The 27,358-nt window shown below is 38.5% G+C and overlaps 1 protein-coding gene across 2 annotated transcripts in view; it reads left to right on the forward strand.

Annotated features, from left to right (window-relative positions):
• Positions 1 to 973: 973 nt before the first annotated feature.
• Positions 974 to 27,358, forward strand: part of AMMECR1 (AMMECR nuclear protein 1) — a 96,607-nt gene continuing 70,222 nt past the window's right edge. Inside the window, exons 1-2 of one of the 2 annotated variants that reach the window (XM_086850619.1) lie at positions 974 to 1,216; positions 23,614 to 24,133. In XM_086850619.1, coding sequence (XP_086706745.1) covers positions 1,045 to 1,216; positions 23,614 to 24,133 — 692 coding nt within the window. In that variant the 5' untranslated portion in view covers positions 974 to 1,044. Of the gene's footprint in view, positions 1,217 to 22,979; positions 24,134 to 27,358 lie in introns of those variants that run through there. The other variant, XM_086850618.1, reaches the window with a different exon arrangement.

The following is a 27,358-nucleotide window of genomic DNA, read 5'->3' on the forward strand; positions in this document are numbered from 1 at the left end:
GTGCTAAACACTGGCAAATCATGACATTTTGTCCTTAAGTCACTGTTTGCAGAAAAGTTCTTAAATGTTATCCTTCCTTCCTTCCTTCCTCCCTCCCTTCCTCCCTCCCTCCCTCCCTCCCTCCCTCCCTCCCTCCCTCCCTCCCTCCCTCCCTCCCTCCCTCCCTCCCTCCCTCCCTCCCTCCCTTCCTTCCTCCCTTCCTCCCTTCCTCCCTTCCTCCCTTCCTCCCTTCCTCCCTTCCTTCCTTCCTTCCTTCCTTCCTTCCTTCCTTCCTTCCTTCCTTCCTTCCTTCCTTCCTTCCTTCCTTCCTTCCTTCCTTCCTTCCTTCCTTCCTTCCTTCCTTCCTTCCTTCCTTCCTTCCTTCCTTCCTTCCTTCCTTCCTTCCTTCCTTCCTTCCTTCCTTCCTTCCTTCCTTCCTTCCTTCCTTCCTTCCTTCCTTCCTTCCTTCCTTCCTTCCTTCCTCCCTCCCTCCCTCCCTCCCTCCCTCCCTCCCTCCCTCCCTCCCTCCCTCCCTCCCTCCCTTTATTTGAAATCCCTTTCACTCTGTGGGACCACAAACAGTTTACAGTGAGTATTTAGCTTATACCAAACACCAGACAGAGCTTTCTAGAAGTCAGAGATCTGCAAAACATCAACTTCCCTAACTGCTTTGAAATTTAGGAAATAGGGCACTGCTATAAAATGTTGACACTACATTACAGGTGAAAGAAGTTTTTTCTGGATCATTGTTCCTTTTCCATCTGTTGTAGTAGAACTTTCTTCCACTCTGAACTCTTAAGGGTTAACTGGCATTGGGTGGAGGAAAGGAAAATCATAGGTCAGCTCGTGTTCTGATATCAGTGAACATATAAGTTACTCCTTAAGTATGTGGTCTCATCCTAGGTTCTTCCTGCCAGCAATTTCTCACTTTAATCATACACCCACAACAACCCAGATCTTTAAATTCAGCATTTTTTTCTCAGGTTTCAGCAAGTCATTGGCAGCCTGAGCTATTTTTGGGATATTTTCTCTACTGCAGATGCAGCTTAGGAAAACGCAGGGAGCATGCTAAAGACCTGCAGCTATTTGCCTTGTACAATTTGCTCCTTTCTCTTTATTTCTCTGTTTTCCTGCACTCATCACTTAAAGGACAATCTTTCTTGCAAACAAAATCCCTGGAGTCTGATTAGAGGGACTGAAGGCTCCCAGACACGGATTGCCTGCCAGCCACAGCACGGTAAGGTCATGGACACTTTTGGTTAGCCTTGCACTGCAGCTTTTTAAGCTTTGCTGAAACGTTTATTTGTGTCCATTGCTTTCAAATCAACACTGCTGGCATGGCAGGCAGTCTCCAGCTCCTGGTCTCCATTTTCAATCCCTAAAATCCTCAGCACTTGTAAGTAATACATTTATACTCACTGTCTCTGTGTGTTCTAGAAATCAATGACTGACACTAATTTTAATTAGTTCCAGGGGCTGGGGATTTTCTTCGCATTTTACTACCTTTTAGGCATTTGTAATTTGCAATCCTGATTGAAAGTGGATATTTTATTGCCTGATCTTCTTTGTTGAAGGTATATTGTTAATTTTGTTACTTAGCTCAGCAAATTATTCAAATCAGGGAATGGTTTTATGTATGGTAGATGGAAATGTTATAAATAAGCCCTGCTTCTGCTGATTTATAGTTTTATACAATGCCTTCCTGTCTTGTGTTCTGGCTCAACTTTAATACCTCGAGGTTGCCACAGAGCAGTACACTAACACTACAAATGGATTGACAGCATAAAATCTATGCAGCAGACAGAGCTGTACTAAAAATGACTAGATTTTATCATGCAGTTATTTTATTTGCTCTCAGAAATGCACCAAGCAACCTCTGCAAGAATGGTTAAATTTCAATTTATTAAAGTACTTTAGATTTAGTAGATTTAAGATCAGGCTCTGAAGGTAGTATTTTTATTTCTGAAAGTCTCTTAACAATTTTGAGGCAATTTCTATGATATTGTCAACGTTGTTTTGAACATAAGGCTGATACCTGAGCCTCTCATCCAGCTGGTGAGTCTGCCTCAGTTTCATTGAAATCATTGATACTAAATTAGCTGAATAATACATAGGAATCAATCCTTTAATGCTTAGCTTAATTTTATACCTAATCCCAAATGTTAGTGCTCAGGTTGCTTGAAATCTCAAGACTCAACACATTTCCCAGAGACAACAGGAAGAAAGATGGATGTGTTTTAGAAGAAGTTAGCAAAGCACTCAATTGTTTACTGTTAACAGAGAAACTGTTACGTCATTAGACAAATTCCAAAGCAGACATATAAAGCTAAATCACGCATTTCTCTCAAAAAAACCAATGTTGCTCTCAGCACAAACAGAAGTCAGGTGAAGGAAATTTTACCAACAGGACAGGTCTGTGCAGAATTGAGTGTTTTGGGAATTCAGTGAGATAAACCCAATACAGGGATTATACCTGTACAGACAACCATTCAAGTGGTGCTTTTTTGGGCTCATTTTAGAAAACATTGTCCTAAATTGTGCCACTGATAAAAATTAAAAAGACAATGCATGTTGTTACAAGATGTGCAGAAAGGAAACAATCTGAATAATGAAAAAACAGATGACATATATAACTGTTTATTTTCAAAACAAACTGTTGCATCTGGAAGCTCTCTGGAAAATGAAAACTTTGTCTTTGTTAGAGAAGGAATATGGACCATGGAGACTAGCAGCAACTCTCCAGACCTTCCCAAATGAGCATACACTCATACCATATTAATACACTCATTTTTGATGTGCATCTATACTAAATCAGCCACACACAAGATAGTAAAGATCAATTGATTCTATAAATTAACTAATTTATAATTCAGCAGCAACACACCATAACTCATCCTTGCTAGAAACCAGAATATAAAAAAGGCTAATGGATATCAATAATGGCAATGGTTAAAGTGGAACCCATGCTGATGTAAAGTAAAACTTGTTCTAGAGTAAGAACATGAGTCAAAAACTTGATTATTCCTCAGAATACCATGGAAGTGGGTCCCTCTAATTTTAGTGACATCCTCAAGACACACACTAAAGCTGCAATAAGATACTGTACAAGAACACAGACAATGGTAATAGGCCAGTTATATTCCATTCAGCTTACTTGTTTTTTTTAAGCGTACACTTTATAATTTTAGCTTAAAAACCAGTTTAGAAAAGGTTAATTGGTCCTGTACTCTTCAATTGGCTAGACTAAAAGCACATAGTTTTAATGGCTCTACTGACGTGCAGTAACTTACTACACAGCAAACCTGATCAGATGGCTGAGCCCTTCATTAAAATTGAAGGGACGGTTTTATTTTTCCTGGCTGTCACTTTGCACCAGATTAATTCTATTAAATCCAGTTGAGAGAATGTGTTGAAAGAGGAATCATCAACAAAAATTGAATAGTAAAAATTCTTCAAGGAGTGGGTCTGAATTTTAATAGTCATACAGAGCAGGGCTCTGCTACAAAGAACTGACAAATTTAGTGGTGTGCTGGTGTTTGTTGGGAGGCAGCATGAGTTTAGAGGAGGAATAACACAGAACTGCAGAAATGAAAGAAAATACAGTAGGAAATTAAGGTCTCATTGCAGGCAGCAAGAAACAAAAAAAGGGGCAGCCAAGGCAACAGGCTGCAGACTTGTATGTGAGGAGGGAGGAGGGAAGAGGCACTCACTTGGCAAGTCCAAGCAACTGGACATTGCCTTCCCTGTAGCTGCTGAGCCCTGACAGCACCAGCACTCCCCAGCCCACACCCAGATGGCAACTGAAGGATGAAAACACTCTGCAGCCTCTTTCTCTTGGATCCTTCCATCTCCATTTTTTCCCACATCATCCCACAGTTGGAATAGGCCTTGGCCCACTTCTGGATCTCATGTCAACCTAAACCTCAGCCTGATAACAGTTAGAGAAGCACCAGGAGGTAATAAGGGCTATCTGGGAAGGATCAGAGAGGGGCTACAGGGCCTGTACAGCAGGGTGGAAGTAACAGAGGAATGGAGAGGTAACAGACATCCTAGAGGACTGTGCAAAGAGACAAGTAGACAAACAAAAGCGCAGCTGCTTTCACCCAACACTCCAAGTGTAAAACAGCTGAGAAAAAGACAAAACCATATTATAGTATACTGCTAAAGATAGGGATACTTGAGACAGTGGAGCACTGATGGCATCCTCTAAGTATGGGACAGTCCCTATTTAAAACATATATAGTTTTTGTCGCTCAGGACACAGAAAGATTAATGTGTATCATAACAATAAGGCGGGAGTACGAAGACTACTGTACAGAAATTTATTATTTAGGATGTATGACAATGCTGGCCCAAGAACAAACAGATATAAATCAAACTATAAATCAAAATATAAATAGCAGTTAGAATTAGGAGAATACAGTGAAGCAGTGAGATGGGAGCAAGAAACCTAATTATTGGGTTTTTTTGATGAAGAATGATCAATTACCAAAAGCACTGTCTGTTTTTGCAAGTTGCTGCAATATTATAATTGCTCTGGGACTGTTTCTAGGTCACTGTCGTACATGTTAATTTAAGTGAGATAAATATCAGTCTCTGGGTGTGATGAATGGATAGGTGCTATAACTTACTTTAGCAATGTTGCTCCTTTTGACATCACTTCTCTCTCTGTACAAAGATTTAGATAATAAATGCTATCATCAAGTAACATCAGCCTCTTTCAGTTACACTAATAAAACTAGCATGTCAAGTTAAAAAAGAATGAAAGGAGCAATCTTGGTTCTTGTCGATATTCTGAAGAATCTTGGAAATATGTTACGAGACTGCATAGATTAGGGTATTTTGAATGTATTTTAATTGTAAATAAGAACCAAAAAGTTATTTCCATGTTAAGTTTTTCCTCTATTGCTCAAAGACCAAGTTGACTTGACCATTGTGAATAATGTTACATGAATTTCCATTAAAATGCTTTGTAGGCTGCAAGTTAAATATAATCCCTGATACCACCTTTTGGCATTTCTAGATATACCAATTAAATATTGCTGCAATGGATTCCTTAGCTGTCCCCATCAAATATGTCAACCCTTTTTTAGTCATTCTTGCAGATATTTCTATAATGTTGCTGATTCTTGATTGACTTTTACTACATATAGTGATCAAGCTAGCAATCATAAGAAATAGAATCACTAGCAAAGGCACCTGAAAGTTATATTTATACTTGAAAGTTCAAGTCCAAGTCACTAAGGCAAGTTGCTGACAGATACTAATGATATACAACAGCTCCTAACTCAAATTTATGCAACTTACTATGCAACATATTTTCCTCTGCTATATCCTGTTAGTAACTGAAGACACTTTACCTAAAGCTAGATAAAATATACAAACTCAAAGAATATCATATATCAATGCAGGAATGGTCTACTAAATGTAAATACCACTTTTAAAAAGGATAGCAAATGCAAGTAAAATTTGGCTCTCGTTAACACTGGCTCACATTTATCTCTAAATCTTTTATGTTATGACTGTCTTTTTTGACTCCAGACACAGTATTAACCAGTCAGTACTCAAAACTTGAAGGTAAAAAAATGATTTTTATGTTTGGCAAAGAAAAAACAAAGGAGGGAGGAAAGAGATTACTATTCTTAAGTATGAGAAAGCCTTAAGATGAGATATTGATCCAGTCCTATTTATGTCTAATAATTTCACCATTTTAGAGTTAGATGGAAACAAAAAATATCTCAGTCTTGCAGAGCATGCTGACATCATATGGCTCCCAATTTTAGTTTTTTAATGTAGTTTGTCTGTGCTGGTGTTATTAATAGACACATTAAAATGGGAACTTCGCCCTGGCTCAGCTTTGACTCACTGCATGGCCTTGGGCATCACATAACCTCTGTCTCCAGTTCTCCATCTGCATAATGCATTTGCCTATCTAGTGACTTCGCAGAGTCATGGGGCAAATAAATGAGTCACTTCACAGAATTTTTAAATTGAAATACACTGGTTTCTCTTCTGCACTTTTATAATATATTTCCTGAATTTTAACATAAACTTGCCTTTTTCATAAAGGCAACCAAAGTATTTAAATAAACAGCAGAACTATTTAACACTTCCAAATCAAAACATCCTTGAACTAAAAGAATGGAACCACAGCCACATAAGACAGCTTGTCATCTCACAGCCCAAAATACCTTTATCTGATGCTTTTTATAAAGCTCGTTACTGTCCAGGGGAGAAGGAAGAAAGAAGGAAGTCTAATTTCACATCATGCAAAGAAATAACATTACATAGTAAAATCTGCACTGCAAGGCATGGTCTGGGCATAACAGATGGAAGAATCTGTCAATGAATCTCCATTATTACATTGGCAGTGAAAAGAGCTGTATTTTTTTTGAATCTAAACCAGCTCTGAGTGCAAGACAGTCATATTCATTTGACTGCACCAGAAGATACAACCCAAAGCTAATCAAGTTAGTTATAGGCTTAATTAACTTTTTTCTCTTTGTCCATTGAAACTAATCAAATTTTCTCTCAAAAATAACTTCTCTGCTGCAAGTCTAACCCTTTGTGTCTTAAGTAGAGAAAAAGACCTCTTCCTCAAGGCAGCCCCTGAGGGAATTTTTAAGGCATTGACATGCAATACTGAAGTATTTGTTTGTAACAGAAACCTAACCTAGATGCAAAACTGAATTACAGAGTCATCTGGCATTACTTTAAAATGCAAAGATGGACACAGCAAGCATATTAATTATCAAAAGTTGAAAAGTTCACCACTGATTATTGCTTCAGTGGATGTTGCAGCTTTACAAAGCCCAGACATCCAATGAACAACTGATGCCTCATTAGATACAAGAAATTGTATCTTTCAAGGTGGTGTTCTTGGATGCTCACTCATCCATTGCTGTCTTACTTTTTCTTACGACTTGGTTAATTCTTTGCTTGAATTATGGTCGAAATCAAAAAAGGACCTTAATATAAACGACTATTTATAATTCTGGGATACATGAGGCATACGCTGACCAATGTTGCTGTACTAAGTAAGCAGTTGAGTTGTTCCCAAAGTTAGTACCTTTCAGCTCTGCTAACCAGGAGCATGGATCTTGTGATAGCACAGCTACCAGAGAATACCATTCCATTATTAATTATATCACTATAGAACAGTGAGAAAAAATAATATATTGTCCAAATGTTTGTAGATATGTTTGTATGCACAACAAGTTCCTGGTCTTGGAAGCACTTTGTCCATTCCAGAAGAAAAAAGAATTCAGAGCTCCAATCTAATCTAATCAATAGCTTGTGTCATCATGAAACTTCGCAAAAGGAAAAGACTTAAAAAAACCTCTAAAGCTGATCTAATCACTAATAATAATATATCTACAAATTTATGATAGATCTAGTCTGACCATGACATTTTAGGACAACAAGTAAACCAAGGATGCAAAAAATCCAAGGTATAATTAATTCCCAGTGTAAATTGGCAATATTCCCTTTGACTTTAATGAGAAATTTACTTGTTCGCTCCAGCTCTAATTTTTAATCTTCCCAATATTTATAGTTGAGTTGCACCACCCTAAAATTTTTTCCGAAATACGTTAAAATCCAAAGCAAGAATCTCCAAATAGTTGGGGGAAGGCGTATTTTCATATAAGGGTCTTCATTTAGACAGTACATTCAAATTTACTTTTACTGGAGTAATTTTCCCATATAACGAGAAAATTTATTAAGAAAAAATAAACACACTTCAGAGGCACAGCAGCAAGAGCCAGTCTAAAATATCTATGTGGCTGTTTTATGTCCAGATAACCAAAAAGCAACACCCAAGGAAGACAGAATAGAAGGAATCATTGAAATAGAGAATGAGAAATAATGAGCAAGAAGATAGATGTAGATACATGAATCTGCTTGTATTGTTTAAGCAACAATAATAACTTCAAACATTAAACAAGAAAGAGATGCTTCTACTTTTTTGTTTTTTGGAAAATGATTTTTGTTTTCATTGTGACACAGCTATTTGAGAGTTTCAAAACAGAAAATCTTGCAATCTTGCTGAGGAAGGGAAATTTTGAGTTGTGCTAAGTGAAATACTTGAGTCATGTTAGTGTGTAAATTGCAGTAGAACACAAAACATCCTTCTGCAACTCAAATGGCATAAGCAATGAGGCCAGAGGATCAGTACTAGCCCACAGTCAATCCAAAAGTATTGCCACTGAAATTCTGATTCTGAAGAAAACACTTCACCATATGTTGGACTGTGATGATAAAGTATATATTTAAATTCTTTACTGTATTACCAGAGGTTAATATGCAATATGATTGGTAAGTAAAGTAAAAATGAAGTAAAAATTAAGAGATAAGTAAAAATTAGGAGAGAATTGACACAGCCTAGTGGTCCATTATATCTTCTCAGAAGACAAAACAGTGAATCATTTATGATAAGTTCAATCAGCACTGGTTTTAAAGCTTTCTATAAATACATTTTTAATGTGGTTATTGATTTACTATTTAGTGATGGTTGGTTAAAAGATGAGGTTGCCCAAGATCTGTATCCATTACTATTAAAGGATAAGTGTCAAGGACTTGTGGATAGGTGCTGTTTATTGACTTCCACATATTGCATAAATATCATGGCCATTCGTCAATGACTCAGGTCAGGGTGTGTTGCTCAAAACTCTCTACAAATGTCAAGCAAGCAAAATTCCTGATCCAGTATTTTATATATTAAAATATATTTTAAAAGTACAAGCTTTATAAAAGCACAGGACTTGAATGGCAGTTTCTGAGCTGCCAGGTTACTTTCAATACTAATCGACTAAATTTTCATCCAGGGTAATTATTGCTTCACATCAAAAAGGAAAGAAATTAACTCGGCACTGTTATCTCAATGGCACTGCGAGCTTTTGCCACTAGAGTGTGTCAAGGCATGTGTAAGGAATAAACCTCTTCACATGCTCTATCGTTCGATTCCAACTATTACCAGAGCCCTGGACAAAGACAAGTAGCTTGAATGTAACATTTTTATAATTTCCTGTTTGACTGCTAGAACTTGTCATAAAGATTATACTACTAAGAAAAGGTCTCGCCTAATTAGTCTGCTTATGCTGTGCACAGGAATTTTTATATGGATACTGAACACAGACATCCAGAAACAGTCCAGCCAATTTTAGGATCCATTACACTATGCCTGTGTTTTCAGTTCAATGTCAATTAAACATCCTTTCCAGGCTAAGACTCTTACTTTGATGCAGTACAATAACCCTGATATATTTTGTATTGAAAAGTCAGCATAGGCGGTCAATATATGTAAATTTGTCCTTTCCTGCTTCTCTCTCTGCTGGATGTCTGCAGTTGTTGTAAAATTGTGGGGTGGGGGGAAGGCAAGGGGAGGGGAGCCCACATACCTATACAAAAACTGCTGAAAATCTGAAAATATACTGAAAATCTCTGCTGACAATAGAGGTGCTCCAGTGTATTTGAAAGATCAGTTTGAACAGAAACTATAAAAGCCCCTCTCTTTGATAGTAAAAAAAAAAATCAGAACAGTTAAAATTAGACATGCATAGGCAAAAAGCATTTCCAGGATCAAACAGAGTATGTTGAAATGTACACATTTGGGAACACTGAAAAACAGGATTTGCCTCCAAACTTTTCTGAATCGAGGCTTGTCCATTTCTCCATCTGTAAAAGTGCACTGACAGCACTCCATTCCTCTCTCTTTTTGCTCACTTTTTTCTCTTTAGATTGCAAACTCTTATTAGCTGTTTTGACTATAGAAGTTCTTAGTAAAAGTTTTTCACATTGTATAATGTCATCTCTATGCTGAAGATTTTAGCTACTAGAACAACCCTAATAACTTCTTTAAAAGATATTAAAAACAAAAACCAAACAAAATCCAGACAACTACCTATAAGAGATAGGAATCCTACACCCAATCTGTAGTATTTTACATGCTCAAGTAATGTAATGGAGACATGTAGTAGCACTTGGTTTCATCACCTTCTTTACTTCTCCTAGGAAAGGTCTGATAAAGTCTTTTTTGGAGACTGCATCAGCTTTCTGAGCTTCCAAAGGTTGACACTGTTAGAGTAACAATGATGACGGAGCAAAACAGCTTTGAAATTCCTAAGCATCCACCCAAGACACCCATATAGGGTCAATGGGAGAAGAGATCAGAAGATTCTGCCTCTGCATTGTCCAGATCAGCCTGAGAAAATGGGAGTCCAATAGGGCATCTGGAGTTCCCATCATGTGCTCTGTAACTTTAGATGAAAATTTTGAACATCATATCCATTTGAAATGAACTCTATTTGAAATGATGTCTAACAAAAGAACAAGGAACAGGAAAGAATAGGAACACAAAGCAGAAGGGAAAGATCTGTGACCAGTTCTCTTTCACTCAGTGTATGCTGAGCTAATGATACCTCATGCAGGTATCCCACAATCACATTAGAATCAAGAGATCCTACTTTCATGAACAGCCTTCTAAAATTGCAGATCCCTACCCACTGTATTTTTGTCCCAAAGAATCAAAGTACAGCATAGGCAGAGCATGCAGCAAGGTTCAATGTCCAGCACTGGTACAGTACAGGAAGAGCTACACCCTTATATGCTAACAATCATCTGAAGGTCACCAGAGAACTTCCAGGACAATGTCTTGTGAAGATTTCATAAACAGAATTGAGCAAGTGAAGTTTCTCACAGTTTAATAACAAAATGAAAATGTCAGAAAGAAGGAAGCACAAATCTCAGTTCATACAGAATACACACAATACTTTTTTTTTTTTTTTTCAAAATAAAACCCCAGCACTTTCCATTTGGGGCAAATCTGACATATTACATCTAACTAAAAATAAAATGTTTGGTAACTTTTTTTAAAAAACACACATATTTTCAATTTATACTAACTTGGAAGTGGAAAGCGGTAAGATATTTCCTTTAAAAACTAAGAAAATGTTTCATATTTTTCCTATTATTTCAGTTGAAACTATTTTAGTTCAACCTAATCTCAAGAATGGTCCCAGTCCTTTCAAACTTTCGTTATTCTAAGAATTTAAAAATCATTCAAAAATTTTGTCCACCTCTATTCATAAATTCAAGCAATTTTTTGGCCTTAGAATCTTGGGAAAGGAAATACTCAAGAGCCTTTTTAAAGTGCCTTTCCATTTTCCACCACTGTGTCCCTATCAGATATTCTGTGTAGCCTAATGCAGCAATAACTCTACCTTCACTCTGGCAGTCCCTCGTGAAATGTTTTCTAGAATTAGAGTGTGAAGACTGGAAACTTAACTTGCCGCTATTATAAAGAGGGAAGAACACCCAGGAGAAGGTATTTGAATTATGTCCTGAGGCAGAATGAAGTTGATTTATGTCAGGGATTATTTTTATCTCTCCAGTCAACTAGAAGATATGCAGCAAAGCCTGCATAGGCACAGCGATGCAGCACTGGTCTGTACCAGACTGACAGTGCTTGGAAATAAAGCCAGCTTAGCAGCAGGCAGAGCTCTGCCCTTGCGAGCCCTTGGCACAGCTCTGTGGGAAGGGTTTCCCTGGACGAGCTCCCAGGGCCTGCTCTCCGCTCAGATTGGCACCACATGGGCCCACTGTGCAGCAGTTGGACAGTGTAAACCAGACTTCACCTGCAGATTGCCACAGGAATTCTGGAGACTGATGGGATTTGGCTCCTGCATCTACTGTTCCACTCATGTCCTGGCATACTGATGAGGGAAAAATGGGATGGTTATGATAGATCCCATGCCCCATTCTTCAGTCACATACTGCCTCTAAACATCTCTAATCTGAGCTGAGAGTGGGTTATTTGAACCATAAACACCTGGGACCCTTCTCCTTCCTTTTTCTGGTCTGGCTTTGACACAGAAGTGAATACATTCTTCCATTCCTGTGACCTCAATCCAAAGTGCATGACCTTTCCATTGATTTCAGAAATCTTTACCTAGAACTTCAACCCAGTATCCCTGTAGAATATCATTATAGGAAAACAAAGCAAACCCAGCTGTGAAATTACCTCTGGAAGAGAAATATCTATTTCCTCAAGATTTTTTTTCTCTGAAAAAGGCATCATATTTACTGAGTTTTTAACATGCATGTATGCAGTTGCCTGAAAGCACATGATCTAAACCACTAAATCTCTGCACTTAATTTTCAAGTGTAGGAAAAGAAAATCAGTAAAAAGTTTGAATAAATGAACTCTAGTTTTTAGAATAAAAAATTAGAGTAAATGTTTCCAATCAGCCTACTATAGAAGATAAATTACTTGGATTTAAAATTCTCTTGCTGTGTTTGAAATTAAAATATTGCACATTTCCAGGGCTTGCCAGCAAGAACAAATTCATTATAAACCAATGTAAAACTACATTTTCCTGAACAAGAAGTGATGTGTAAGGTCATAAATAAGAAATGTAAATTAATTTGTATGTTAATAAATGTAATTATGTATCTCGCTGAATTCTAATAATCTAGTGAATGTAACTCCTAAATTACAGAGGAAAGAAACTAATTTTTCAAGAATTAAAAAAAAATCAAACAGAACCTCTGTATCTTTTCTGTTGTGGCTAGTGTATTGAACATTTCCTAGCACTGAAAAAGGACAATGCTGTGGATAAGGAAGGAGTTCCATCCAGAGGCCAGCAAGTAGCTTGAACTTTATGATGTGCAGCTTTTAATCCTTTTTCTTATTTTAATTTTTCTAAGTAGAAATAATATGTTTTAAGAGACACCCCCCTGTCCTTTGAAACAAATAAAACTGAGGATCAGTGAGATATGTTATAAAGATAATTATTAAAATAGTAGCTAAAAGGAATAGTTTAGAGCTACTCATGTACTTCAATCTCTTTAAAATTTCAAACAGCACATCTTCACAAGAGCTAAGATGATTTTACACCACTTAATAGAGTGTAGCGATGCAGTGGATACATATGTTTTTCTAGTAAGCCTGTCTCTGAGTCTTTGACAGTTTGAATCAGAGCAGCAAAGAGCACTACATAGGGTAATGCAAAATTGAAAATAACTTTAAAAAGTCTTTATATGTTATCTGTAAAATATATAAATATATGTATATTTATATATACAGTATGTATATATATTACACTCACAAGCTTTATTCCTTTCTTGGCATGAATGTTTACAGTAACATTACTTGAAAGCAGAACAGAAAACTTATAGCCTATTAAAGATATATTACATAAAAGTAAGGTTCTGTAAATAAAAATCCTAAAATTCATATTTGTCCTATATTATATTTGATTATATTTTTTTCTGTTAGCATAAGAATCTCATATCATTCCTATGAGATAAAGACATCTAATGAAGCAGATGAAATTTGTATAGCAGTTTGCAAGAAAGAGAACTATTTTTTAATCTCCATTTGACATAAACAAAGCTGATAATAGCAAACCTTCTGTTGAATAAATTATTAGCAATTACACCTAATTTGGGTACCATACTGTCAGAACATTTTGGCTGTAGACAAATGCAATTTGAGTGAGATTTGTCTCTAGCAGAAGAATAACAGACTGAGGTCACTTTAAACAAATGTTTGAAATGAAGTTATTATTATTATGTGTTATTAGTATTTCAATCACTGCCAATTGCATTTACGTACTATAATTATTGTTTCATAATATTTAGAACAAGCAAGTTTTGCTATCTGCTGCAAGATACCGTACCACAAATTGAGGTGATTCAGACTAAGACTTGTCTTATTGTAAGTACATTCTGAAGCCTAGACTTTCATCTTTATAAATTATTCATATCTCTTCACAACTGTACCTCTTTCTTTTAAAAAATAATCTTGTATGGATATGCTCTTCTTCTCAGAGGTGGCTGTTCCTCTGATTCTCTTAGTCAGGACTCACCCATTCCAAGCACTAATTCTTTCTACCACTTTTCATTTCCTAATTTTGCAAAAGGATTCCCATCAGGATTTCTGTTACCACAGTTCTCTGATTTTTAAAGAAGTGTCTAATTTAGAGCTTTCTATAAACTTCATGGAGTGAATTCCCTTTTCCCACAGAAGGGTGGTACAAGGAGCCACCTTGTTTCACCTAGAAAATTACAAGCAAACATTGGAATAACTTGGAATGTGTTGGTAATGAACAGAAACCTATATGATAAGGTATGTCATGCCAATTTTTTGCACACTGATGTTGGATGATGACCAGCAGTGGCCTTGTGAGGGAGCATATGCTTGGAGAAGTCATGATGTGATATTGACGTGTGTGATTTATCCAAAATTTTGAAAGCAAACTGTCTTCTGATGTCTTAACTTTAAAGTGGCTACAATAAGATAATGCCATCTGATTTTTATAAATAAAAAGTACATTCACATTCCCTTGTCATCATTTGGAGAGCTATCACAGCATTTCTCTTATTGTGCCCTTGTTTATAATAATGATTACCTCAAATATTGACAACCATAGATATAATATAATATAGATGCAATATTAAAGACTGTATAAACAAATATCTTTCTGACAGACATTGAATATTTAAAAATAGAAACTCTGAAAGTTTTTAAAGTAACAGATTCATAATGTATCAGCTTGGAAAAAAACCCAGAACAAACCCACCAAACAGAAAACCCTCAAACAAATCTCCAAACTTGGTTTTATCTTTCAAGGAAAAAAAGTTGTACGTAGCATAATTAGCAGGCATGGTTTATCTCCTTAATTATCTCCCAGTTCCTTGAAATGTAGAACCATGTATGATGCGAATGTAGGAATACAAGGGTTCATACTCCTCACTTCATACATCACAGAACAGGTTTTTTGCATTGTCCTCACGAGGCCCATAACAATTGAAGATCTGCATTAAAACAATAATTGTAGTCAAACTACATCCTTCACCCAGCAATTTACAGGGCTCAGGAAGGAGTTAATTTCCCTGATGCACAATTAATTTCTCTGATACACATTCAGTTTTATCTATTGGATTTAGGTTGGATATTTCTCACCTCACTCTGAAGCATCAGCTCAGCTCTATTGTCTGGACATACATCCGAACTCTATCCACACAGATCAAATCAGAAGTTAAATCAGACAGCACCAAGACTTTTAAAATTAAAAGCGATGTAATTCAGCAGTGCATAAATCATATTTTTCCATTGGTAGCTATGACATTTCTAAAGCTCATCTTGTAATTCTTGTTCCAAAGCAGAAAGATATAATTTTATCTTAATTTAACAGTTTCTCAAATAATTGCTCACATTTTTCCACAAGCTTACAATGTTAAAAATGGCTTTTCTGATATTTTGATTAATTTTTTCCCTTGTACTAACAACAAAATAATTGGACTAGAAAAGCGCACGATTATTTTACAGAATTCTGTTTTGGTTAATGTATTTCTAGACTTCATGACCATTGTCATGACTATGCAGCATGTCTCTCCACAATCCTGAAACCCTTCCCTTTCTACTTTCTCCCTTGCTCTGCACTTTTTGGTTTTACAGCACTTTTTCTCAGCCCACAGCCTAGGTCTCTCATGAAGTCCACCTGATGGCAGACTGCAGCTTCAGACCCCTGAGTGAAGTAAAATATGAGTATATCTGATGTGGCTTTTTTCCTCTCCTGATCATCATGATAACAGTCAATGGCAACAGAATTGTGTTAAAGTCTTGATTGCTGCTAAGGAGGAGAGCTTGGAAATATGTGGGAGCAATGTTACTTTAAAATCTGCATGTACACAAAGTTTTTTATACATCTCCTTACCTCTATACTGGGAAAAGGAATATAGCATTATAATAATGATAATATATCTCACATGGCATTATTTCTCTACTCATTGCATAACCAAAGAGAGCTACCCATGGGGTCAGTATTTATGCAGAAGATAAGTATCTTCTTCACTCCATCAGTGTTATTTAGATCTATGTAAAATCTGGGGACACAAGAATTTTGCATCTCTTTGGTGCTGACAGCACTTAGAACAGTCTAAATTTGGTCTTTTTCTTGTCTCTTTTCAGTTTATGTTTTTGGAACAGGTATTACCAAGAAAAGGATTTTATTTATCCCTCTTCTCCTTCTCAAAGCAAGTGACTTTGTTCTCAGCATCTCTTATTTCCCTCTCTACCTGGCAGACAAGGCAACATTTGGGACCCTGTGCTATTAGTGTCATCACAGGGCAGAAGTTAGATTCATGGAAGAGCTGTTTCCTGCCTGGCTGTAAGCTGTATGCTCATGTGACAGATTGGCATGTATTTGAGAATGTCACTTCTAGCAAAATAACTGTCCTGAGTGGTACTTGTCATATACAAAACCACATATTTATCAATGAAAAAACCCCAATAAAATTCAACTCTAATATATATTTCAAATGAGATGCTCACAGTCACTTGCAATATGAGTACATGTTAGTAGTTGTATGTGCTGGAATCCTCCTCTTTATACATAGACCCAGCATAATCTTTTCATGCACCATGTATCTAATTCTCTGCTTTGGAAGCAAGATTAATCTCAAACTTTCAGAATTAATGCAAAGGCAATAACTAGCCTTCAAATCTTCATTATTTTGGCAACCAAGTAGTTAAACAATGTGGCAAATGACAAAATCATTTGTGGTACCACTTCATTTCATGTTCTTTAAAGCCCTGCAGACAAACCACAGCTGGGTACTTAATGCAGAGTTTTATCTTTTGGGGGAATGTTACTTTTAAATGCTTAATGATTATGAATTCATTTGCCATTTCTTTCATAAGTGGGGGATCCTAATGAATTCATCTGTTATTCATGTGAATGTCAAATGTGTTCCCACAGGAGTTTTATTCTAATTCACTATTAACTAGTGGACTCATAAAATAAAATTATATCCATTTTTTACTCTGGACATGTAATTCTTGGTAATTGTTCATCAGTGGGCAAATGTAATATTTTTCTTTGATAACTTTCAGTTCTGATTTACCTAGAAAGAGACCTAGTTTTAGAGTAAGGGTACCTCTAGAAGCAGAAGTAGATTTGATAAGCTGTGAACCTTCCATTTAAAATGCAATAAGATTATCATAAACTAGTATTTTAAAAAGTAGATACATGCTATAAGCATACATGCTTAAACAACACGAATTTAACATAACAAGACAAGCCATATCCAATATATATTGTTTAATGATAATTCAATGAAAGACATATTTCAGTATTCCACAACAGTTTTCAGGCAGCTGTTCTATTGCAATAGAAAACTTAGAAGTGAGAGACTTACAGGTCATGGCAGAATCTAAATGTGATTACACTGGACAGCTGGACTTTGACCTGTGAAAACAGCTACAAAGTAGGCAATAGAAAAACAGAGAATTCAAACTCTTATATGATTTTTTTTTTTTTTTTAAGAGTTAAACATTTTTTATTAAATTACTTTCAAATTTCTTCTATATCCCTAATCTAAACTGAGCATTAGCTGGAAGAACCTACCCCATGAACAGATAGCTCTGAAATATTTCAGTGCCTTAGATCTGACATGCTGTGTTAGGATTCTCCACAACTGTGTAATAGGGATACTTGCAACCTTGAAATGCTCTTTAGAAATGCTAATCAAAACAAATTCATTATTATTGAGATGCTGTTTAAAGGGAAATGGTAGTAAACCAAGAATCTAATTTATAATTGGAGCATGTAGATCAAAATACTTACAGATTTACTTTAAAATACACAAGGAGAGATGTTATTTTTTTTCATTTGAAGTAACAAGGATATGTTTTTAGTATTAAGAATGGAAATAATAATTTCCTCAAATCATATGTATGGTATTTAAATCAAAATATGTTATTATTGTGCAGTCTCTGGTGGTCAGTATATTATCATAATATTAACCATGAGAAAAATAATAATATTAACCACTGAGAATAATAAACATGCAAATCAAAGCTCAGATACAAGTCTTGATGATCAATTTCCAAATGTTAAAAAGTGTAACTTCACCTTTTATAATGGTTAGCAAGAAACATAAGCAATAGTGCTTCCTGAATGCTATGACTTCTTTCATAGTTGAAGAAATACAATTTATTTTAATCTTCTAAAATATGCTTTATTTTATTTAAATAATGCTCACATTAAAAATAAAATGTTTACTTTTACTTGCTGTAATGGCAGACTGAGTTAAATGGATAATGTGAAGAAGGAATAACAGAATTAGTGAACGAAAGGAAGAGTGTACAAGTAACACTTTTGAAGCTTGCACATTTATCAGCTGCTTTTTATTAAAAATTAATGCAACGTGTTTATACATTAAACAACTATGACAGAAATTATCACCACCAGCAGGCAGCCTGAGGGCCCTTCCCTATAGTGAGAATACAAATATGGGAGATAAGAAAAATTGGAAGACATGAAGTTTTGTGGGGATGGATATTGATATATAAAGATATCACTTTCCTTGAAAACAGAGGATAGCTCAGGAGACCTAGAAACTGACAAATCATTCATCAATTTACAAGGGGACCTACTGGTTTAAAAGACCTGGGTTTGAACTCATCATTCTGTAACTGTAAAATTCTATTCACCTCATTAGAGTAATTTGATTTATATGGGTCTGAAAAGAGAACTGACTTTTACAATAGAAAGTACACGAGAAAGTAAGTTGGGGAACATGAATTTTACAGAAAGGAAGCAATAAAACTAATGAAAATGTAACTATGAATAAGTGAGGCACTGAATTCTACCAGTTCCAACAGATCCAATTTTATTCAGAAACTTGCAGAAGTTGAGGTTCAAGATTGCTAGTCCCCTCTAAAGCCATAAAGATACAAGAGTTAGGATTTTGTGCTCATGAGTTGTTTGGTTTTTCCTACCCACTTGAAAGAAAAGAAGAGTTTGCACAACTGAATACATTAAAGCAGACAGTGGTGAGGGTGAGACTGAGCATCAGCCACTTGGGGCTGCCCTCATGAAATACCAGTGAGGATAGGAACAATTGCAATTACAAGGGTCTTTCAGAAGCCCTGCTGGCTTTTTGTCCACAGAGGATAACACCTGCTCTTAACTAACATCTAATTTATATCAAGTCTCTTTTAAGATAATGTATTTAGTGATTTTAGCAGTTCATGGTGCTGAAGGACCAGCACCTTTATGGCAAAACACTGGCATTTGTCAGCTTTTTGCACAGATAAAGAGAGGAGTGCAACGAAGTGACATAAGTGGTGATTTTATCAAACCTGTCACAGAAAGGAGGATCAACATATCATTTAGGGTGACATGTACAGACCAGAAGTACTTGAAGATATAAGGGTAAGAAATTTAAGCTTTGAGTATAAAGAATGCTGATACTTACTGGGAGAAAGAAAAAAAAAATACAGTTGATAAATAGCAATGTATGACAATACCAAAGATGGAAAAATACTTGAGCGCCCTGCTTTTAGAAGCTGCAATAGTCTACTAATGAACACTCTTTCAAAACAATAGCCAAAATATTACATTTGGAGAAACTAAACCCATTCAATATCAATTGACTAGATGTTTCCACCTGGAACAGCGGAAGTAGTCCTTGGCCATCTTAAGATTCACAGATTCTTTTATAGAACTGAGAATGGTAAAGGGCAGCAGAAGGATTTGTTGAGTTTTCACTGCTCACAAAGATTAAAGAAAAAAGTTCTTCAGTCTCTGGAGAAAAGAACAGTATATCTCACTTCTCTGAAAGGACCAGAGAGATGACAGCTTCAGTGCTATCTGAACAGTATAAAATACCAGAGCAAGGGAGCATGAACCTGAGCTAAGAACCAGACATTAAAGGAATGGAGGTGGAATTTCTTAACACCAAAAGCTAGATAACGTGCAAACCCACTTTCTTTCCAGCTACACCCTTGATGCCTTGTAGGCTGCAGAGCAGGGGAAGAGCTGCCTAGACTGGCTCTACAATGGGTGGGAACTCCTCAGACCAGAGGAATTTTCAGGATGTGAATCTTCCAGTTTTATGCCAGGCCCATCCAAAAAAGCTCATTATGATGGGAAGATAGAAAGATAGAATTTAACCTTTGAATTTTGGAATTTTACAGACTTTTCTCTAGAATAGTAACCAATGACTCCATAGACATGCTAGCTACTTGCATCATCCAAATTTTGAAGGTTTTTTGTTTTGGTTTGGGTTTTTTTGGATTTTTTTACATAATTTTTGTAGTACTATATTTCCTTCAGTTCTCAGAAATTGGAATATTCTATATTTTGAAAAGAGGATTGTCTGTTTCCTTCATTGTGTGGCTCTGACTTTTCTACAGTCCCAAGCATAAATTAATTTACTTCTCATTCAAGGCACTTTATCTTTCCTTGACTGGTTTTCTTCACCTATTATTTAAAATTCAAATGTTTCTGTGATTTCTGAGATTCCCCATAAATATGTGAAATGCTGCTTTAGGCTGCATCTTCTAATTTTTCACCAGCAGTGTTTAAGCTGCCCAAGGCCATTAATTCTCAATTTCGTGTAGCCATTCCAAGAAGCCAACACAGATTTTTGTGCAGTCCTCTGACACAGTCCTCTGAGGGAAAATAGTGTTTTTAAAGTTTATCTTCTGCCTCACATCTGCACAAACAGCTGCATGGATGCAACAGAATGGGTGGGGCAGGAAAGAGAACAATTAGCTGAGGTAGAGCTGCTTAAACAAACATTACTACTCCTGCAGAAGTGCACATGAAGCCAAACAGCCAAAATGTGCTATTTTAAGTACCCTTTTAAATCCCTTTAACTGTTCCAGTACCTATTAAAAGAATTTATACTAATAAGGCAAGGATTATATCACTCCTACTTACTGAGGGAGCCAAATTTTGGCTCCTTGTTTCCTTGTTCTGGTTGATTTGTCTGCTAATTAGATTGTAGGAAACATAATGGGAAACATAAATGATCTTTTGGCCCACTTGACAACAATCTGACTTCTACTAAAGTCAGTGCAAATTTTACCTCAGATTCAAAAGGAATTAGATTGTGTCTCTCAGGATATAATTTCCTCCACATACTAATAATTCTGATTATTTTGTTTAAGAATGGCAATCCTTTAGAGCAGGTTCAGATCACTGAGAAATATCCTTTTTGCAAATAATTCTGTTTCTTACAATAATTTACAGCTCTTTTCAAGAATAATAAGCTGTGCTTTTTTAATTGAAACAGTAATTTTAATCTGTTACTAGTAACAAGTGACTTTTCTGAAATCACTGAGGCTTTAGAACACAAGGTGAGCAATAGTGCTGAACAGTTGAAGTCCTAAAGGAGAGCCACATCACTCCTAAATTGCATTGACCTAATTGCATGACCATTCTGATTCTGTTGGCACTGCTAGAGAGTTTGTTTTTCATCCAGAGTTCACTTGGGACATTTGACTGTATATGAGGCACAGCACTGTCATCAACAAACAGGAAAGAATCTGCTGAAGTTAGCAGACTATAGAAGTACTTTAAAGAACTGAACACATTAAGGGTTTATTGTAGTAAGAAATGTAAAAGTCCTTGATACTTAACTAAAGCAAAGGACCAGTGAAACACGTTGCAGTTAACCAAAACTGTTAGCCAAAGAATAAATGCTCCTTCAAATAGAAATGGAAAATTTCCACTGTGCTATGAAAAGCGTTTTGTGAGTCTGCAGCTCTCTCCACTTCAAGATATTTGATAATACAACTCTGTCTTCCTGATTCCACTAGTTTCCACAGTTATGTTTGTATATTTGTTATTGTCTTGACATAGAGATTTGGTATGCATTACACACACTGAGGTAAAATAGGAGCACAACTATAAGCAAATACAGCAAAGAACATCAGCAGAAGTGGAAAAAGTATGGTGTTTTTAATGATTAAGTAATATACTTAGTTTGCCCTTTCATTCAGGGATCATTGTGATACAATATTTAATCAAAAAATTATCACTATTCATTATCAGTAGTCTTGATATTGCGTAAGAGTATCAGTCCTAGCTTTGAGCCTTACAATGAACAATCCAAGTATTTGTCTAAGTGGAGTGAAAAATTAATATTTCTGTCTGCATCGTAAGCTTTTGCAATTACTGAATATTTTTATAAATATTGGTGTTAACTGATATGGGATGTTACAAAAATGAGAAAAAGACAGAATTCAATACCTGGAGAAACTATTTTCCCAAAAGCAACAGAAAGTGCCACTGCTAACTGATTTTAAACAAATGAATCTCTAAGTGGAAAACAATGCCTTTGTTTTGAAATAAACTTGAAAGTTGTTTGGGAAGATGATACTCCTCAAATATTCACCAGCTCCAAATGTAAACATTACATTTAAAAATGGAAAAAACTGCTTCACACCATCTAATTCTTCTTTCTGTTTGCTATTATTCCCCGCAGCTGTTTTACTTCAGACTATGATTCACAGTCAAAGCAAGAGGAGTTTAGGCCAGTATTTGGACAGAAACCTTCAAAGGGCCTTTTAACTCATTAGTATTAGAGATCTAGTAATTGGGGATTTTCTCTTCAAATCCATCATTTAAGATGCAGTCAAAATTCATATAATGACAATGTTGGAGAAACCATTTCTGTCAAGAAATGTAAAACTGAGTCTCTAGTTTGAGACTGAAATCTTTCTGTATATTGCATTTCAGCTTGTGTAAGGCTGTCTCTCTAAATCTGTGATTTTATTTTAACTCTGTGTGGCAGTCCTCAACCCCTTGTCTTCCTTGATACTGTAGTGTTGCTATTCTATGTTAAACAGCTGTTACATCCCATACCAGAGATGGCTGCATAACACTGACGGGTGAGGTCTTATTTTCTAAATATACATACAGATTTTGAAGTACTTTATGTCTGTATCTAAGTCTCTCCATCCATATAGATATCTCTATATGCGAGGCTAATGTAAAACACTAATATAAAACATATTTCCCCTCCTTAATAAGCTTAATTTTTGGTGTCTGGAGAACAGAAGGAACTCATATCCTTTTTCCTCTGGATTTCACTTCCCTTGAGGTTCCTCCCGGGCTGCCAGCACCCAGGGCCGTGGTCTCACCAGGTCATGGCTGCTGGCTCTGCAGCTGTGGGTCTACACTCCGAGCTGCTATTTACTGGTTATGAAGTAATTGCCAAAGCTGTAATTAAAAAGAGAGATATATACACACACACACACAGAGATATATATAGATATATATATATATAGATATAGATATATGTATATAAAGCCCGTGGCTTACAGCCATCACGACTGCATGCTTAATAGCTGCATCTAAGCACTCTCTCCAGGATCCCAGCCTGGCGGCTCCAACACAGCCCTCCCCTTCTCTTTCCCAAAGGAAGGCATTTCAGGTCACTTGAATTATTTAGAGGGGTGTTTTTAACCATCTCAAGGGCTCTGCTCCTGCCATGCGGCGCCTGCAGAGCTCGGGTTTGTGGGGTTATTTGATTTCCTTTTTTTTTTTTTTTTTTTTTTTTTAGCACGCCAGGTGGAGTTGCTCCACTTCCTTGGCAGAAGGAGGAGATAAAGCGCGGGGGGAAGGCGAGAGGGGCGGCTCGGAGTGTGCAGGGGAGGGGAAAGGCCGCCACACCTGGGGGCCGCGCTGCCCTCTGAGGCTCGGCCCTGGCCGCCGGGGCTGCTCGCCGGGTCGCTCTAACGCAGCTCTCTCTATCTCTTCTCCCTTTCCCCGCCGATTCTCCTCTCTCCTGCTCCTCGCTCATCCTCCCCTCTCCCGCCCCCTCCCCGTGCAGGCGAAGCGGGCGCGGCAGGAGGCGGAGCGGGCCGCCGCACGTCCCCCGGCCGGCCGGCCGGCCCCCCCGCCATGGGTCGGAAGCGCTGCGTGGGGGGAGACGGCTCCAAGATGGCGGCGGGTTGTTGCGGGGTGAAGAAGCAGAAACTCTCCAGCTCCCCTCCCTCAGGCTCAGCTGGCTCTGGTGGCGGCGGCTCCCACTGCGGCGGGGCGGCGGCGGCGGGGGGAGAGCCGGGGGCGCTTCCCCCGCCGGGGGGCCCCCGCCTGAACGGCCTCGGGGGTCTGGCGGGGGGCGCCGCCGGCTGCACCCTGTCCCCGCCGCTGCCGCCCAGCTGCGGCGGGGGCCCCGCTGGCGTCTCCCCGCCGGCCTCCTCGCTGCTCGGCTCCCCTGGCTCCGGCGGGCCCGGCTGCAGGAAGATGGTGGTGTCGGCCGAGATGTGCTGCTTTTGCTTCGATGTGCTTTACTGTCACCTGTACGGATACCAGCCCCCCCGGAGTCCCCGCTTCACCAATGACCCATAGTGAGTATCGCCGCGACCGCCCGCGTGGGCGCCTCGTGCGCGCCCGTCCCGCCCGGCTCCCCCCCGGCCGGGCGCCCTCCCTCCCTCCCTTCCCTCCCTGCCGGCTACCGCCTCCCGTCCGGCACCTTCCCCACTGCTGTCGCCCGGCCGCTGTCCTCGCCTGGCCCCATGCCTGGCCCTGGGCCCGGCCCGCGGGCGCCCCCGCTTCCCGGGAGCCGCTCTGCTCTCTTGCCGGGCTCGCCCGCATCTTGGTGACCCCTCCTCGGCCCCTCTTGGCTCGTCGCGCACGGGGCTCGCTGGTGGCACCCCGTGATCCCTCACACCTCTGGCAGCGCCCTTCTCCGAGCGGCCGCCTTTGTGCCAGGTTCTGCGGCCAGCTCCGGCCGCCGCGCTCCGTGGGCAGTGCACTTTCCCCGCTCGTGGGCTGTGTTCAGCAGCGCCTGAGTAGCTCACGCCCCGCAAGTTTCACCAATAGTCCTTACTGGGACCCCTTCACTAGGCAGTCTCTCGCTGTCCATGTGTTCTACATGAGTGTGGGCCTCTCCTTCACCAGTGCTGGATGGTGAGTACCCAGTGTAAGAGCCCTGTTGTGCGAGTCCCGGGTTTGTGAACACTAAGTGTACCTGTACATTCCCTGTGCCAGGCACTTGTAAACCTACTTTGGTCGCAGATCATGCAGAGTTCTTGCTTTATAATGACTCCTGAAGATCCCCAGTGTTAGACATCCCAAGTCCTTGAGTAATCCACCACATTAAATTCACAGAGTTTTAAACAGATCACATAAACACCTGTTACTCCTATCCTCCCTCTAAGCTCCCTCAAGCTTCCTTGCAAGAGTGTCCAACAAAGGCCTGTTTTAGTCCCATCCTTGGCCACTCTTGTTCAGTGCTTGTCTTGAACCCTGTGCCCCATCACGTTCAGAAGTGACCTGCCAGGACGGTGTTGCCCAGCATGTCAGAACCTGCAGCCTGCCTGTGCCGGAGAGCTGGCATGCTGCTGCAAGTAGAGCTCAGACACTTCAGGGAGTAACTTCTCTCTGACAGGAAGTTACTTCCTTTTAGCCGAGATGAGTTACCAAGTTGCTGCATGATCCCAGTCGGTTTGATTGCAGAGTTAATGTAAGGGGGAAATTGAGTTTCCGCTGTTTTACTTTGCTTTTAAATGGAATGGAGCTCATGTGGTGAGTTTTGAAGCTCCAGCTGTGACTTGACTGTATTGGTCCACCAGAGTGCATGTCACTTTTTTCCTCTTACGTATAGCATGACTATCAAGTTTGTGAGAACCTGTGCTTTCTCAGTACTTACTAAATACAAGTTTTTTGTATATGTCCTGGACCCTCATGCACCTTCACCAATGCAAACAGTTATCGTGCAGTCTGTGTTTTATTAATGAAATGTAGTGTATGCTTCTTGCTGTTTAAAAATGTAATGTATTAATAGTCTTATTTGTAGTCCTTGCTGTTCTGACACCCAAGATCTATACATCTCTTGCATACTTTCAGCTGCTGTCATGACAACCCAGCTCTGTGGATTCCTACTTAACCTGCCACCCCAGCAAGTCTTCCCTATGTGCTCTTCATAACTCCTATGTGATTTCATCAGAGTACCAGTAATGAAAGGAGGGCAGGGAGACTCCACTGTTTCTTTACCCAGGTCTTTTGCAAATCGACATCTGTCCTTTTGTAGATACCAACTGTTTAGCAACTGCTGCTCTGAGTAGCCAATTTGCTGTGCAGTCTTGTGTCCATTCTCCATCCCAGACCACTACAGGTTGCAAATCAGCTTTGTGCTGTTTCACTCTTGCATTGCTGTAAGAGAGTTCAATTCTATATGTGTCTCTGTAACAATGTTACCTTTGTGTTATGGTTTTTTCATGTGTGTTGCAGGAAGTTTTGTTGAACTGATCAGTTCTACCATCTTTTATTAGTGGAGGAAACTGAGGCAGGGACGAAGATCTCAGCACTTAAATGTTTCCCAGTAAGCACTTTGATTCCTCTTAGTAAGCAGTAGATCACTTCACTTTCTTCCTTCTGCTTCTTACTTTAACAACAACACAATTGCAAACTAAGTAAAATTATGTGACTTTTTCTGAAATTCGTATGTGTTCTTCCGATTTAGTCACTAAACCTGGTGAAAAGTTGCTGCATCGAAAGTGGCCCTGTCATTAAAATTAGTAATGTAATTCCTGTTTTTTCCCATGCTTGTGTCAGCATGCATGGTTGTATAGATCAGGAAATGATCTAACAATAATTTTCTATTTTTCCCTGATTGGTTACAGAGTTTGATTCTTTCTGGATCATGGCATGGCTTCACAAACATATGTTCCTGCACAAATGTGAGGTGGAAATAGGCAGACAGATGGCAGAACTGCTGCTTTCAGCAGCCTTGTGAACTGATTATGTTTGTGCAGTTGGGGATGCAACTTTGAAAAAGTTGTTCAGTATTACACGTAAAATTTTAGGTCAGTGAATAAATTGCTCCTCCCAAGTGTTCAGAGGCAGCATGATTTCTAGCATTCACAAGATTTACAGGCAGTCTTATCAATAACTGAGTATCTCACAGAGATGTTGACTTTGAAGCTGGGCTTCATCCTGTCCAGCAAAAAAACCTGAATGAGAACTAGTGTTTTTCAGTGAATGTGTATTGCAGCTTTCTGCCTCAAATTCATTTGGAGATTTTGTCCATGGAATTAAATATCTGGTCTAAGAACAGTAGCCTAAAACAAGGTAATATATGTAAATTATAAAATTATATTTTTAAGTTATGTTAATTAAAGGGAGGATGAAAGACCTGTGACTAGGTATCCTCACACAGACATGACTCATATTCCTTGCAGGTCTTTGAACAACGAAACTGGGCATGATCAAAGAAAAGCAGGTGGCTGAATTGCTTCAACAAGGGATTCTGGCATGTTGTCTTTAGAACAAAACCTGCCTGTGACACCTCTGGATTTTTCTGACTTTTTGATGCCAAGATGAGGACGGCATCAGGGCAGCAAATTCAAGGCAGTAAGAATGAGTGGAAAAGCTTGTTTTGAAAGGGTGTGGGTTTTGAACTCTGTGGCAGCCATACATGGATGAAATATTTGGCATTTTCCTATCTCTGGACTTTGTAAAGCACAGAGAATAGGGTGTTGAGGGTATTGCTAGGGAGGTGTTGGGCTGGAGAGGGTGATAACTCATGGAGTCAAAAGAAGATAGCTGGAAGACACTGGATCTCTTCAGCA

This window comes from Cyanistes caeruleus, chromosome 14 (assembly GCF_971803275.1).
Source record: "Cyanistes caeruleus chromosome 14, bCyaCae1.hap1.1, whole genome shotgun sequence".
Lineage (NCBI taxonomy): Eukaryota > Metazoa > Chordata > Aves > Passeriformes > Paridae > Cyanistes > Cyanistes caeruleus.